Source organism: Bactrocera latifrons, unplaced genomic scaffold (genome assembly GCF_001853355.1).
Source record: "Bactrocera latifrons isolate USDA-ARS-PBARC rearing strain unplaced genomic scaffold, ASM185335v1 scaffold_407, whole genome shotgun sequence".
NCBI lineage: Eukaryota > Metazoa > Arthropoda > Insecta > Diptera > Tephritidae > Bactrocera > Bactrocera latifrons.
The window spans coordinates 188508-203301 of record NW_017537054.1 but is presented as its reverse complement, the minus strand read 5'-3'; the positions used below and the strand labels follow the sequence as shown (position 1 = coordinate 203301).

General features: G+C 37.6%; 2 protein-coding genes across 3 annotated transcripts in view; one reads left to right on the top strand and one right to left on the bottom strand.

Annotated features, from left to right (window-relative positions):
* The window catches only part of LOC108972551 (synaptosomal-associated protein 25), a gene marked incomplete at its 5' end in the record, with an annotated part of 184745 nt that overhangs the window by 22544 nt on the left and 147407 nt on the right, over positions 1 to 14794 (bottom strand). Inside the window, 1 exon segment of the mRNA XM_018939179.1 lies at positions 1142 to 1286. Within this exon segment, the coding sequence (XP_018794724.1) occupies positions 1142 to 1286 (145 nt within the window).
* Positions 3501 to 14794, top strand: part of LOC108972552 — a 49970-nt gene continuing 38676 nt past the window's right edge. The window contains exons 1-2 of one of the 2 annotated variants that reach the window (XM_018939181.1): positions 3501 to 3543; positions 3600 to 3681. The gene's annotated coding sequence lies outside the window, so the exon portion shown is untranslated. Of the gene's footprint in view, positions 3544 to 3599; positions 3843 to 14794 lie in introns of both variants that reach the window. The other variant, XM_018939180.1, reaches the window with a different exon arrangement.

Below are 14794 nucleotides of genomic sequence, written 5' to 3'. Positions count from 1 at the left end.
AGCCGAATTAAAACACAGTCAGAATTCGTTACTCAACTCCGAGACTTAATGAACACCATCAGACCATCCACTACGTCATGGCACGGTCCAAAAAAAGAATTTGTACATCCTGATCTTGCAACATGTGAAAACGTTTTCATCAGAAATGATTCAGTGCGCCCATCACTTTCAAAACCATACGAAGGACCTTATAAATTTTTATCACGAGAGGAAAAGTATTATAGAATTGAAATAAAAGGAAAAATGAATGAATGTGTAATGAAAATTTGTAATGAAAATTATTTATATTATTAATTTTTCTAATATTAAATAGAGCACAAATAACTTTAAATGATATTCGAAGTTTTTAATAAATTTGTTGTATTTACACAATAACAAATGGGTCGCGGTTAAGAGGAAGATTATGCCGCAAATACAGAACCATATTGTTTAAAAGGTTATGTAAAAGGTAAAAAAATAATGTCTCAAATATGGATTTTATTCCGACTTTTTGTACTTTATTACGCACACTCATGACAATAAAGGATACTCTTTTCATGCAAAAATATTGAAGCATAAGCCGGTAGCAGAGCTTCACCCAGAAGSTCTTGAGAAAAGAAAAACTCTTTGCGGTTTTCACCATAAATCGGATGGAAATTATCCGAAAATAAAAAACCAGAAAAATTTGTCAAGTTATAATCAAATCTTTCCCCCGTCGTTTTCTGACACTTTTATTTTAAATTTAAAATTTTTAGAGCACATTTAAAGTGAAAACTGTTATTTTCCACTAAAAAATTCCGTCATTTTTGTGGAAAACACTCTTACTAAACTAAGGGGGAGGTATTTCATATGTCAAAAATGTCTACAAAGTTTGAAATGAATGGTTCAAGTAGTTTTGAAATGACAGCGAACACAGACGTTGAAAAAGTAGTTTTGACAAAAACGCGTCTAAAGTTTATAAAGAAAAAAGTTACGAAGAAAACTGTCATATATTGTGAAATGTGTGCACAATAATATACAAAGTGTCCGAATAATATTACTCAATCCATATTTTAAAAATAAATGGGCAATTAAAAGTTATTTTTTACCAACTAATTAATTAAGATATCTGTAATAAAAGTTAAAATATCCGTAATATTACGAAGCGTTAGAGTTTAAATACCTTTCGATTTATTCGATCGATTTGTCTGTTTTGGTTTTCGAGCTCGGAACCCATATCTAATGCCATATTCCGCAAATTTCCGATCATGGTGTTCACTTGACCTACATTTTCTTCCATCTCATCTTCGCGAGCGTCATTTGTTATTCTTAAAAAATAAAAAAAAAACATATTTGATATTTTTTTACACAAATAAGGTAATATGCAAACAATTGTGCAGTAATAAAAATCTAGAATAAGCTTAAAGTTATATATTATAAAACCTTCCTAACATTTTTCATACGAACTATGAAAGCACTTAGGCTGTTCACGATAAAGTGGTTATCGGGTTATGTGGTTAGGTGATTAAGTAAACAACAACAAATTGCGTTATGACCTAGGMCCTTGTTTACAGATTATGTGGTTGTTTGCTTATTTCCAGTGTTAGAAAGTCGTTGGAATTTTACTAAATGGCAGCACAAAAAATAAATAGAACTAAGCGAATTGCATTTCCATTTAGATTTTCTTATTTTAAATTGTACTGTTAACAGCTGTTTTTTGTTTACAATTGCATTGTGACACTGCTCAGGGTGCAAGATGTCTGCAAATTTTATACAAAGAACGTTTTGAACCCTTAAAATTGGGATTATTTAATAAGCAAATAACTTCAATAAAGTCCATTTCCTGAATAGCAGAACTTATTTTAAATTCAATTATGTTGCTCAGTAAGCTTTGTTAAGGCATTTTATAAGTAGGAATTTCATTGAACTTAAACTGTAAACAATGAAGTTATTTTTAATCTAATAACCACATAACCCGATAGGCACCTTACCGTGAACAGCCTAAGTATAATTTTTGTTCCTTCTATAGGTTAAAATTTCGAAGTATTGATTAAGTGATGCAACTCTCTCAATAATTAAGCAACACTATTGCTGCAACAAGCGACTTTTGAAAACTTTTCAAAACAATAAAATATATTTTAAAAATATGTAAGAAAAATTAATTTAATAATATTGAAATAAACTGAAAACTATACAATACACCATGTAAAACACTTACCCTTTTTATAATGCAATACATTCTATCTGACACAATGTAATACCATAATTACAATAAATTAATGAGATTGCTGAAATATGTACTTACCATTGGTTTAGCAGATAGATTAAGGTTTAGCTAAGTAAAATCAAAAATTAAATTTTACTAAAACCGTAATCGTGAAGGTACGTTTATTTTTAATTAAATAAATCGCAGATCCTATTATTCTCCACATCTCAAAAAAGCAGAGAACTATTCATAGTGCGCGAGTGCGCTTTGTGCCTGGCTTTAAATTAAAAAGTGTACCTCAACTGACGTAAAATTAATAGCGTCAAACGACGTCAACTGGTCCATCAAAATTTCGAAAAATCTCCGATTTTGAAAATTAGCAGTCCACCAGGAAGGTGACCAGACTCATACCAAGTCATATAAATATTTCGTAAAAATTCTTGTTTTTGTTAATGTTATTGAAGATTGAAATTCAGAGGACTATACAATTGTAAAATTATTTTCTCATAAACTACAATAAATCGATCAAATTTTGTGAAATAATAATATTTTACATATTTTTGGTTAAGCAATTAAACATTTTCAGGTGTTCTTCACCCTAAAAAAAACTGAAAAGTATGCGACAGAACGCGGAATATATTCAGCCTCAATTTGGTTATTCATAAGATTCCAAAGATATTGAGCAATAGACGATAAAAGTTGCTCATCAAAATTCCGACAGATCCTTCCTGATGCTTTAGATGATTTCATAGTATGTTTGTGGTTTTCACTGGATATTTGCTTGAGGTTAGTACTTTTGCACTCATGGGAATATCTGCGGGAAATAAGACATATAGTTTTGGTACTGATGAAAGTTTTTTGGCAAAGTCATTTTAATTTTGTGCATGAGTGAATCATGATATACAGCAGTACTCTTTCAACTCAAATGCTCTCCAAATCCGATTGGTTATGCGATGCGATATGTACAATAACCGAATTGATGATTTAAAATTGATTCGTGCTCGTGGAGATAAAGAGATATGTATTATGGATAGCAATACTTTTCCAAAAACCTCACAGGGAACGGATAACACGCTAATTGGTCGATATGATGACGGCAGGCTGGCGTCATTTTCCGATTTGTCTATCAATATAATCTTCGACTGACATTGACAAGTTGAGACAACAAATTAAAAGCAATATTTGGTACCTCATACAAATAATTATATGTGCATCATGTTTTTTATTGATTAAAAAAGTACAAAAGCTGATATCGAAATTTTGGGTAGGCAGTTTTATTTGCAAATAAAGTTTACGAAATAAAAACATAAAGTTGTCACAAATTTCAATAATATGTAATAAGGAACTTACATCAAAAATAGTCTTCGTACTAAATATTTGTATGTGCATATTTGATTTTTCTAATTTTTAATATTATTAATTATTATTTATATAGGATTTTAATATTCAGTATTGTTACCATTATGAAATATTACTGAATTAAGTCGGAACGGCATGGATTCCACCAAAGATTTAAGGTGAGCTGGATCAATATTGGCCCATTCGTGGTCTATTGCCTTTTTAAGGTTTCTTGCTGTGTCAAACTGTCTACCGTTCTTGAACACTCTGGCAGAGAGGATACCCCACAGATTCTCAATCGTATTTAAGTCCGGACTTAAGGTGGGCCAGTCCAATACAGGTATTTTTCGCTGTGTAAAGAAGGATTTGGTGACCTGAGCTGCGTGTATTGATGCATTGTCGTGTTGAAAAGTCCAATCGTCGCCATACAAATTGCCACCAAACTCTATTAATTCACTGTCAAGGAGATCTACATACATTTGAGCATTCATTCTTGTAGAGATGTAGCACATAGATGACTTTTCCCTATAGCAGAACGCAGCCCATACCATCACACTGCCACCGCCAAACCCTCGCTTAAAACAGGATCTCCGACCTTGGCGCATATCTCTCCAATATCTTTTGCAACTATCAGGGCCATCTAAATTGAACTTCTTTTCATCACTAAAAATGACGTTATGCCATTCTTCGCACCAAAAACGGTACTTATTTGCAAACTCCATTCGAGCCTTCATGTGTCGCTGCAAAAGCTTGGGTTTAGGCACCATGGAGGTATATTTCACTAAAGGATTTTCTTGAATTATTTGCACAATGCGACTGTTGGTTATTTGGAGACCCATATGAGCTTTAATTTGTCCGCTACTCATCAAATCAACCACAGCAAGTCGTTGAATTTGCCACTTGCAACGCAAATCGATGTTGGTTTTCCGCCCACTTCGTCGAATTGTTCCATATTTAGTTGGATTTTTTAAATAACTAGATATGCAATTTCGGTGCCGATTTAATTTTTTTTACGATTTCGTTGATATTTGCACCGCTATCATGCATACCTTTTATGACCCCTTGTTATTGGTCTGTTAAACTAGTTCCACGAGGCATTTTAGCTAACCAATATTAAAATATTTTGGACAATTACATACTTACAATAAATATCTCAAACTAATTTTTGCAGCTTAACTTCTGAAAACACTATTATCAGCAGAAACGATCATTTCGCACTAATGTGCRGTTTACTACGTAACACCGAAAATTCCCGAACATTTTGAAGTAACGGTACAACGAATGAGACCAGAAAGCAACAATTGTGGTCAATTCATAACAACAACATATTTCCAAAGAATTGCTTGATTTCAGAAACGGGATAATTTTTCATATATGCAAAAAAAAAAAGTTATGCACATATAATTATTTGTATGAGGTAGCTCTATTATCAGGTGATAAACCTATTAAAGTGTGCTTCTTCTTCTCCTTAAAGCTTTCCGAAATATTTTTAAAACTTTTAATTTCAATTTAGATGATGCTGATTTATTACTATGTCATTCTCGGCGCAGGCTTTATTTTTCAGCTACTATATAAGGCGTTCAATTAGGCTATTAGTGGTTCGTATTATACTTCGGAGACTATCTCTCGCTTTTGATGTTGAATAAGTTAATATTACCCTCTATATCCATTTAATACGCAAGATCAATTTCCTCTTGCATAAGGTTCCTCTTCTTCTTCTTAATTGGCGTAGACACCGCTTACGCGATTATAGCCGAGTTAACAGCGCGCCAGTCGTTTCTTCTTTTCGCTACGTGGCGCCAATTGGATATTCCAAGCGTAGCCAGGTCTTTTTCCACCTGGTCCTTCCAACGGAGTGGAGGTCTTCCTCTTCCTCTGCTTCCCCCGGCGGATACAGCGTCGAATACTTTCAGAGCTGGATTGCTTTCGTCCATTCGAACAACATGACAAAGCCAGCGTAGCCGCTATATAAATGTCGATTATAATGTCAGAGATTTCCTAAACACRTGGGCACAACAATCTAAAATATGCCCCTATATATGTCAGCAGCGCTCTCAGCTAGTGGAGGGCCTTTGTCGGATTCTATTACAACTACTTCATGCATAGCAAACGGTTAAGTAGGATTTTTTTCTTGATGAGCTCGTCGAATGATCCTTTCCTTGGCCTTAATCGCTCGGTATGATTTTGGCAAGTAGTAATTTCAACAGCCAAATTAAGAATTAGATTAAAGTTTATTATTTTTAAATGTTACTTGTTAAGAATAGATAAAATATTTTTTTAATAGTAAACTGTGCTGCAATGAGAATTGAAATCATGACATATACGGCGGGATGGTTCGTTTAACTCAAACTTTGTTCTAGAAAATTTTAAAAATAAGGATCTCAACTGGCTGGTAGAGTGAGCGGGAATGTTAAAATTAATATCAGATAAGAGAGATGGGCTACAGACTGACCCATTCACGAGTTTTACAAGAAATGTCGGGAGATTTATAAGTTTTAAACGRTTAGTGTAAGGTGGAAGGTTTAAATTGGAATCCCAATGCAAATGATTTAAAGCAAAAAGTAAAAATTGTTTTTAAACAGACTCTAACTTATAATAATGGAATTGGTAACTTGGGTTTCAAACCGAAGAAGAATACTCTAATATAGGCCTCACCAGAGAAGTAAAAATAATTTTTGTGGTAAGCGGATCTCTAAATTCTTTAGACCAGCTTTTAGCAAAACTAAGAGCGGCTTTAGCTTTAAAAACCGTGGAAGATGCGTGAAGATTAAAATTGAGTTTGGGGTCCATAGTTATCCCCAGATCAACAAAACTGCATGCCTGCTCCAACCTAAAGTTTTGTATTATGTAAGAAGTAGGGTCTATAGATCTACATGAAAAGCACATCGTTTACATTTTTTAAGGTTCAACGGCATGTCATTTCTATTACACCAAGAAACTGGGTTGTTTAAGTCTGTTTGCAATTGACATCTTTCGCTGTTTGAAGTATATGTTTTAAAAAGTTTTACATCGTCAGCATATAATAAAACTCTTGAATACTTAACAACAGATGATATGTCATTAATAAATAACAAGAACAGAATTGGACCAAGATGGCTACCTTGAGGAACATCTGAAGGAACATTGATTATGTCGGGAAAAGTATCATCAAATATGACTTCTTGAATTCTATTAGTAAGATAAGAAGCAAGCCATTTAAGAAATATTGGTAGAAAACCAAGAAGATCAAGTTCTCTTCTAAATTCTCTCTAAAGGCCGTTGATACATGTGATACAAATTCAAGCAAATTGGTTATTGTAGATTTACCTTGAAAACCGTGCTGAGGACAAGAAATTAGTGGAGAGGTCCGGAAGGTTATGTCATTTGTTATAAGTGCTTAGCTTAGGTATTACWGACAACTTTGCTATTCCCCTATAGTTTTCAATAGATGACCTAAATCCATTCCTATGTAAAGGAATTATAAATGACTTTTTTAAATGAGTATGTATTAATATGGTCTTTTAATAAAAATTTACGGTTTTTGCTATCCACATAGTTTGTCTACTTGACCACGCTATAGGTTGCTATTCAGAGTTTTCGTTTATATTCACGCAATGAATTCTGATATGCATTCAAACATTCAGCTCTATTGTGTTGCTTAGTCTTATTAAAGGCCTTGTAAGGGTTCCGTCGAAGATTCCCCATGGTTTGTTTGCGGTAGAAATAAGGCTTCTTAGCGGCATGCTGTTTCAAAAGCAGCAATGATGTATTATGTGACTTTTTCTACTGTTAAATCTATATCTGACACGGAACTTATCGGCTAAGGTACTGAGAGTGTAGCCATAGAGCGGTCCAGTTCGAGAATCAAATTGAATGGCGAATTTTGTATAATTTAATTAATCCCCTCCCGTTGCAATACACCTATGCCAATGAATTTTCTACTCATCATAACACTTGGAAAAATCCTTTTATATCCTTAACTGAGTCAAAACAGTGTCCTCGGAGTGGTCATGTGAATTTGGTGAATAGCCAGAAGTTACACCAAGGTAAATCAGGCGAATGCGGTGTTGTAGCACGATGTTAGTAGAAATTTGGCGAATTGATCACGAATAAACAATGCATTATGAGATGGTGCAATAAATTTATATTTATATTTACAGATTCGAAAAACACGCAAAGTACAAATTAAAAATTCACCTTCCAGTTTATCACACTAGTATGTGTCTCAGTTTTTTTGGACCTATTTCTACACATCGGCTCTAGGCCGCCGAAGTTAAGATACCTGTGGTCGTGAAAGGATGGCTCTCAAGGGAACTATATCCAACGTACTTCTTATGCATATAGTTTTGTCTTAGACTTCCTTTCTACGCCTAATTATAAAGGTGGGTGAGTTACATACATATGTTTAASATTAAAACGTTCTTAAAGTTAATGTAAGCGTTTAGCATTACAGTCCGAGCTATCTCTAACTGTGTGATGGGAATTAGCATCTATCCCAAAAATAACATGCATAACTGTCCTTTCTGAGTATTTCATGATCCCAGCAAATCCTCGGGGACTGCAAATTGTTAGCCTAAGGAAGTGTGTAGGGCTAATGTACGCAGTAAGTTGTTGGCCGTCTTCACCACTGTAATACCTGTGTCGGCATGTGTGCTAAGAAGTGAGTTTTGGCCATCTTCACGGCTGTGCTTAATGTGTCGATGATAAGGAAAAAAGCTGTTTTGTTTTTTCATAGCATGCAGTTTCGTTTCCTGGTCCTATCGTTGGCATAAAATATATTTAGGTGGATAGAGCTTAGTCCAGTAATCCAGCTTTCAAAAGTAGTGGGTTCCTAGATTAAGATAGCGCCAAAGTTTACTTTTTCTACTTTGTCAATCAGGTTTGATGGCAGATTTTTGCGGCTGAAGTTTTCAGGAATCTGTCCTGCCGTAAAATAGTCAGTATTGACCCAACTTCTATTTCGGCGACGGTCTGAGTATAATGACCCTATGTGCTTCTTGTTTGAAGGAAGACTACGCATTCGTACATACACGCACTATTCGACGGTGCTGTGTGTTCCTGCTTCCTCGCACTCGTCTTTCCTGAGTTGGCAACTTCAGGATAGCAATTCTCCGAAAGAGGTGTTGTCGCCACCAAGCGTTGACCGACCCTGAACTATACGGTAGATAATAGCAAGTGGTCCCTTACACTTTTAAACTTAAGGAGTAGGTACGATTCTTAGTCTATACCCATAACTAAGGCATCACCGAGGCTAGTTAGCGAAGTTTTTTGAGAGTTTGATTCATAATGATCCCAATATCCCAGATATTTATTTAACTATTAATTGTCTATCGGGAGAGGTTTTGGAAACAGTAAAAGCATTTCAAATACCGGATGAAAATTATTGGAAGGCGTTGGCAAAGAAGTCTAGGATAATAAATGTTTGATATTTTTTAATTCAATTTCGAAACTTTTTGAGCTCCCAATTACCCAAAAACCATTTGTACCAATATTGTGAACAATAATTATGAAATATTGGCTAAAAGCGACTCATTGCCGATAAAAAAAAAAAATCACAATTCACATGAAGTCAATGCAGAGGTTGTCTCCGACATCTGATCAACTAGGAAAAACAACGTTCAGTGTGATTTAAATAGGTACCTGCTGACGCCACGGCGCTCAAAAGAGGATCAATGCTTTGATTAGCTACCTTATAAAATATGAGGACTTTCTCAGTACCAATTGTCAGGGTGGAAAAAACAAACTAACCACCTTGGTAGGTTTCGAGATCCATCTAAAACGTCTGTCATACTTTGTGTCCACCACCTGGTTGCAATGCAATTCAACTGACAAAGTGTCAGGTTCACTTTGCCTTTAACCACAACGATACTCCCCAAGGAGCTCAGGTTGGGACAAACTTCAAGGGCTTCCTCACTCCATAGTACCATATATAAGTCTCCGGTCAGACCTCTATGTCGAAACTACTAACATTTAGGTTTCCATACTTTGTACTAGTGATCAGGGTCTCGACCCCATACGTACATTACTCGTACACACATTCACACATGAATACTCAGTTAAGCGGCTTCGCCGCCTAAAGAATTCTTACGCTAACGACCCAAACTGTTTGGCATTCCGACTAGTGAAGATCACACCCATCTGATCCCCAATGTTCATGAATCCAATCCTCGACCTGCGCTTCACACAAACAATCCGAGCTGTGAAATAAGTGCCACTGATACAAAAATGCATTCAGAGGCCCATGCCCCGTAAGGAGGAAACCCAGACTCAGACAGAATCTGAAGTCTGGGTTATCCTCAGCAAACGTAACGTCCCGGAGAGATATTTAGAGATATTGTCCCAACTCTTGTCTTGCCAACTTCACCTAACTATCATCTAAAATCCTCCTGCACCTTAAATATCCCTCCCTCTCCACATCATCAACGGAAATCTAGTCATTCCGTCAAAACTATGATATATGGTGCGAACAGCACGACGTCCAAGACCCCAATCACTTCGCAAAATGCGTCGTATTTTGCCTACGATTGCCTGCAGCCRMTCTTTCACATTCGCCAAGTGTGGAKTGAAACACATTATTTCATGCACTTTCACTTTGACTTGCGTCACATCCCAATTGACAATCAGCAGACGAAGCGGCAACAATCTGCTCTTAAACAGAAATAGTTTTTCCATCGATATATCCACCCCACACTTAAATCACAAGTATTTACAATTTCTAAAAATTGTCACAGCATTTACAGAGAGACTCGACCTATCCGAGCGGAGAGTCCATCATGAGTTTCCAAATATATTATTCGCAGATATGTCACTGCGAGCGGCCACACCAATCCCCACATTAACGTTCAAACCGACTAGACAGGCTCTGTCCAAACAGTAGATCCGCAGATAGCAAGTTCCGGACAGCCAAGCTCCTAAAGTCGTTGCACTACTCGATCCCAGCTTAGGTAGACAAACGTCCCTTGAAGTCAACAAATATCCCAAGGACAATTTTTTGGCAATCTCCATAACAACATTCTGGACCATGCATTCTGTCTACTGCATCCCTTCCTGAGTCGTGCTGCCTATTCGACCACATACCCCGCGTTAGCTCCTGAAGCCGTCCCATTTTAACTATTTCCAGAACTTTTCCGAGTACTGAAAGGAGACTGATAAGAACGCTGATTGCTCCTGATCTTATCAGTAGATAGCCCTCCCAGACGAACTTATTATAAATGACCTCCAGCTATTCCATGGCCTAACGTATAGACGTACCTCTTGCGTTTGAGTTATCTTCGCCTGCGACCTACGACAGAATGCACCTAACAAAACCCCCGTTCACTCTCTTCACGCCAGAGTGTCACCACCGAAAAGAGAGGCGATATTCTCCCTCTTCTGACCTCGGCATACCCTACAGACCTGACATTAGGTATTGTTCTTACTTTTACTTGCAAAACTTCTTCCATCCCCTTCTTTAAATTTTACCAACATTTCCTTATATTGCCTCAACGGAATGAGGTATGAATTTAACGAAAGCTGGGACAGCCTGTCATAATTGGACCATCAGGCATGTTGAAACTATCGCCTCAAACGCCTTCCTCGAGGTTAACTCACGCGTCCACCACTTGATTTCCCAAACCATGAAATTTTCACACTTCTTAGAAACTCTATCATTCACCCCCAAAAAGTAGAAAGAACAGCTGGATTACGACGAAATACCATTGTGGAATTCATAATACATGAAGCTACCCCAGATTTCAGTAGTTATCAGGGGAAAGAGCACCGGATGCCGACATGTCAGCAGTGTAAACCAAAAAACCACAAGTTAATAGAAATTTTAATTTTTTAAATCGATGATCTTATTATATTGTTTGTCAAAAAAGTCTTGCGGTATTTCCGCTAGTTGGCGCTGAGGGCGCGTAGTTCTAGTTTTATTCGTCGCATCGGGTCATGCTATACCTTTTTTGAAAGCTCATTTCACGCGCTGACACGTGTTTGATTGATTGTCGTTTCTTTTAAGTCGTTCGTGAGTTATAGCGTCGCAAACATGGAGCAAAATAAAGAGAAAATACGGCATATTTACTACAGTACTACTACGATAAAGACAAAAATGCATCTCAAGCCGCCAATAAAATTTGTGCAGTTTATGGACCCGATACAGTTTCCATTTCCACAGCACAACGATTGTTTCAACGTTTTCGTTCTGGTGTAGAGGTGGTCGAAAATTCACCAYGCTCCGGAAGGCCTGCCGTCGAAAATTGCGATAAAATCGCTGAAGTGGTCGGAAGAGACCGGCATAGTAGCAGCCGCAGCATCGACCAAGAACTGGGCATGAGTCATCAAAAAAATTTTATGAACAATGGAATCAATTCAAATTTTTTGACAACCTATTACATTGATTGCGTAAGGGACATACGGTATCCAACTACAGAGAAAATCAATGTCGCTTGTGCAATCCCAAAATACATTACCACACAGTATTCCATTTCCTTTGCTGCTGCAGCCTTATTTTGAACTTCGTGAAAGCTATTGCTCATGGAAAAATGAACAAAGTTGTATTTTCTTATCATGAACTTCATATAGAAAAATCTCAAACTTTTCCCTAATCGTCAAGGAAAAGTTTTTCACGCGAATCCATGAAATGACCATGAAATTGACCATATAAGTTGATAACTTTTTTCAAAACAAAGCCATGTTACTACAGTTCATAATAGTATGTATAGTCGAAATTCGAAAAGCTCACACAGAATTCGTCATATGAAGTTTTCGTACGCGCGAAAATATAGCTACATGAGAATGCTTTATTCACGAAAAGTTCCTGATAAGGCGAAATAAGTGTCATCGGTTAATGTTGGCAAGAGCAGTTATTCTTGCGAGGAACTATAATTCAAATAATATCTTCAGATAAGCATCAAACCTGAATGTCCCACAAAGCTTAAGTCACTTATATGAAATCGCAGTTCGGCCATTAACAGGATCTGAATATTTTGAGTCGCTAGATGAAGTGAGGCGATTAAAATATCAAACAACAGACTAAAGTCGCCACGCTACCAGCAAACTTGCAAAAACTCAAACCGTTCTTGGATGAGTACTGGCATATGTTCTTTTGCATTCAAATTATTCTGAGTAGGAGGTCATCAATTAAATGCACATCTCCTATTTGATGTCAAATTTCGATTATTACTAAAATTCTACCTATCGAATCGATTGCGAAGTGGTCGATAGACCAAAAATAAAAACTCGAAATTTGAAATTTGCCAATGCTATATCTTAAAAACTAATAAAACTAACGGTATATACATTTTTGATCTATCCCTTTCATACGCGGTACGAATAGCGAAAGAAGTGCGACAATGAAAATACACGGACTGTGCAATGAAAATAGCTCTCATAATTACTTAAATTGCTATAAAATCGAATTTAATCTCCATAAATCCAACTGAATATTCAGAAAAAAAGGTATATGTTATATAACAAAGGGATTTTTATGTAAAAATGCGCTTGACTAATGTAGTTGATCTAAAATTACTCACTCACTACCACTTTGTTAATAAAAGACTACGAGTGCAATTTTTGTTTAAATCCCTTTTTTATTTCGCAGGTAACAAATATCAAACGTATAATTCTTCTTCTTCTTGATTGGCATAGTCACCGCTTACGCGATTACAGCCGAGTTAACAACCGCGCGCCAGTCGTTTCTTATTTTCTCTACGTGGCGCCAAATAGATATTCCAACTGAAGCCAGGTCCTTCTCCACGTGGTCCTTCCAACGGAGTGGAGGTCTTCCACTTCCCCTGCTTCCCCCGGCGGGTACTGCGTCGAATACTTTCRGAGCTGAAGTGTTTCCGTCCATCCGGACAACATGACCTAGCCAGCGTAGCCGCTGTCTTTTAATTCGTTGAACTATGTCAATATCGTCGTATATCTCTTACAGCTCATCGTTCCATCGGATGCGATATTCGCCGTGGCTAACGCGGAAAGGACCATACATCTTTCGCAGAACTTTTCTCTCGAAAACTCGCAACGTCGACTCATCCGTTGTGACATCGTCCAAGAACCTGCACCATATAGCAGGACGGGAATTATGAGCGACTTATAGAGTTTGGCTTTTGTTTGTCGAGAGAGGACTTTGCTTCTCAATTGCCAACTCAGTCCGAAGTAGCAAGATCCTGCGTTGGATTTCTAGGCTGACATTGTTGGTGGTGTTTACGCTGGTTCCAAGATAGACGAAATTATCTACAACTTCAAAGATATCACTGTCAACATTGACGTGAGTGCCAAGTTGCAAGTGCGACGACTGTTTGTTTGATGGCAGGAGATATTTCGTCTTGCCCTCGTTCACTGCCAGACTCATTTGCGTTGCTTCCTTGTCCAGTCTGGAGAGAGCAGAACTAACGGTACGGGTGTTAAGGCCGATGATATCAATATCATCGGCATACGCCAGCAACTGTACACTCTTATAGAAAAGTACCTTCTCTATTTAGTTCTGCAGCTCGAACTATTATCTCCAGAAGCAGGTTGAAAAAGTCGCACGATAAGGAATCGAATTGTCTGAAACCTCGTTTGGTATCGAACGGCTCGGAGAGGTCCTTCCCGATTCTGACGGAGCTTTTATTGCTGGTCAACGTCAGCTTACACAGCCGTATAAGTTTTGCGGGGATACCCAATTCAGACAACGCGGCATAAATTCAGCTCCTCTTCGTGCTGTCGAAAGCAGCTTGGAAATCGACGAAGAGGTGGTGAGTGTCGATATTCACGGGTCTTTTCCAAGATTTGGCGCATGGTGAATATCTGGTCGGTTGTTGATTTTCCAGGTCTGTAGCMACACTGATAAGGTCCAATCAGTTTGTTGACGGTGGGCTTTAACCTTTCACAGAATACGCTCGACAGGACCTTATATGCGATATCGAGAAGGCTTATTCCACGTTAGTTTGCGCAGATTGTGGGGTCTCCTTTTTTGAGGAYTGCGCATAGCACACTTAAATTCCAATCATTGGGCATGCTTTCGCCCGACCACATTTTACAAAGAAGCTGCTGCATGCTCCTTATCAGTTCTTCGCCGCCGTGTTTGAATAGCTCGGCCGGCAATCCATCGGCCCCCGCCGCTTTGTTGTTCTTCAGGCGGTTAATTGCTATTTGAACTTCTTCCTGGACGGGCAATGGAACGTCTGCTCCATCGTCATCGATTTGGGAATCGGGTTCGCCTTCTCATAGCGTTGTTCCCTCCATAATTTAAGTACGCTCTGGGCATCGGTGACTAGATCACCTTTGGGGGTTCTACAAGAGTATGCTCCGGTCTTGAAACCTTCTGTAAGCCGCCGCATTTTTTCGTAGAAT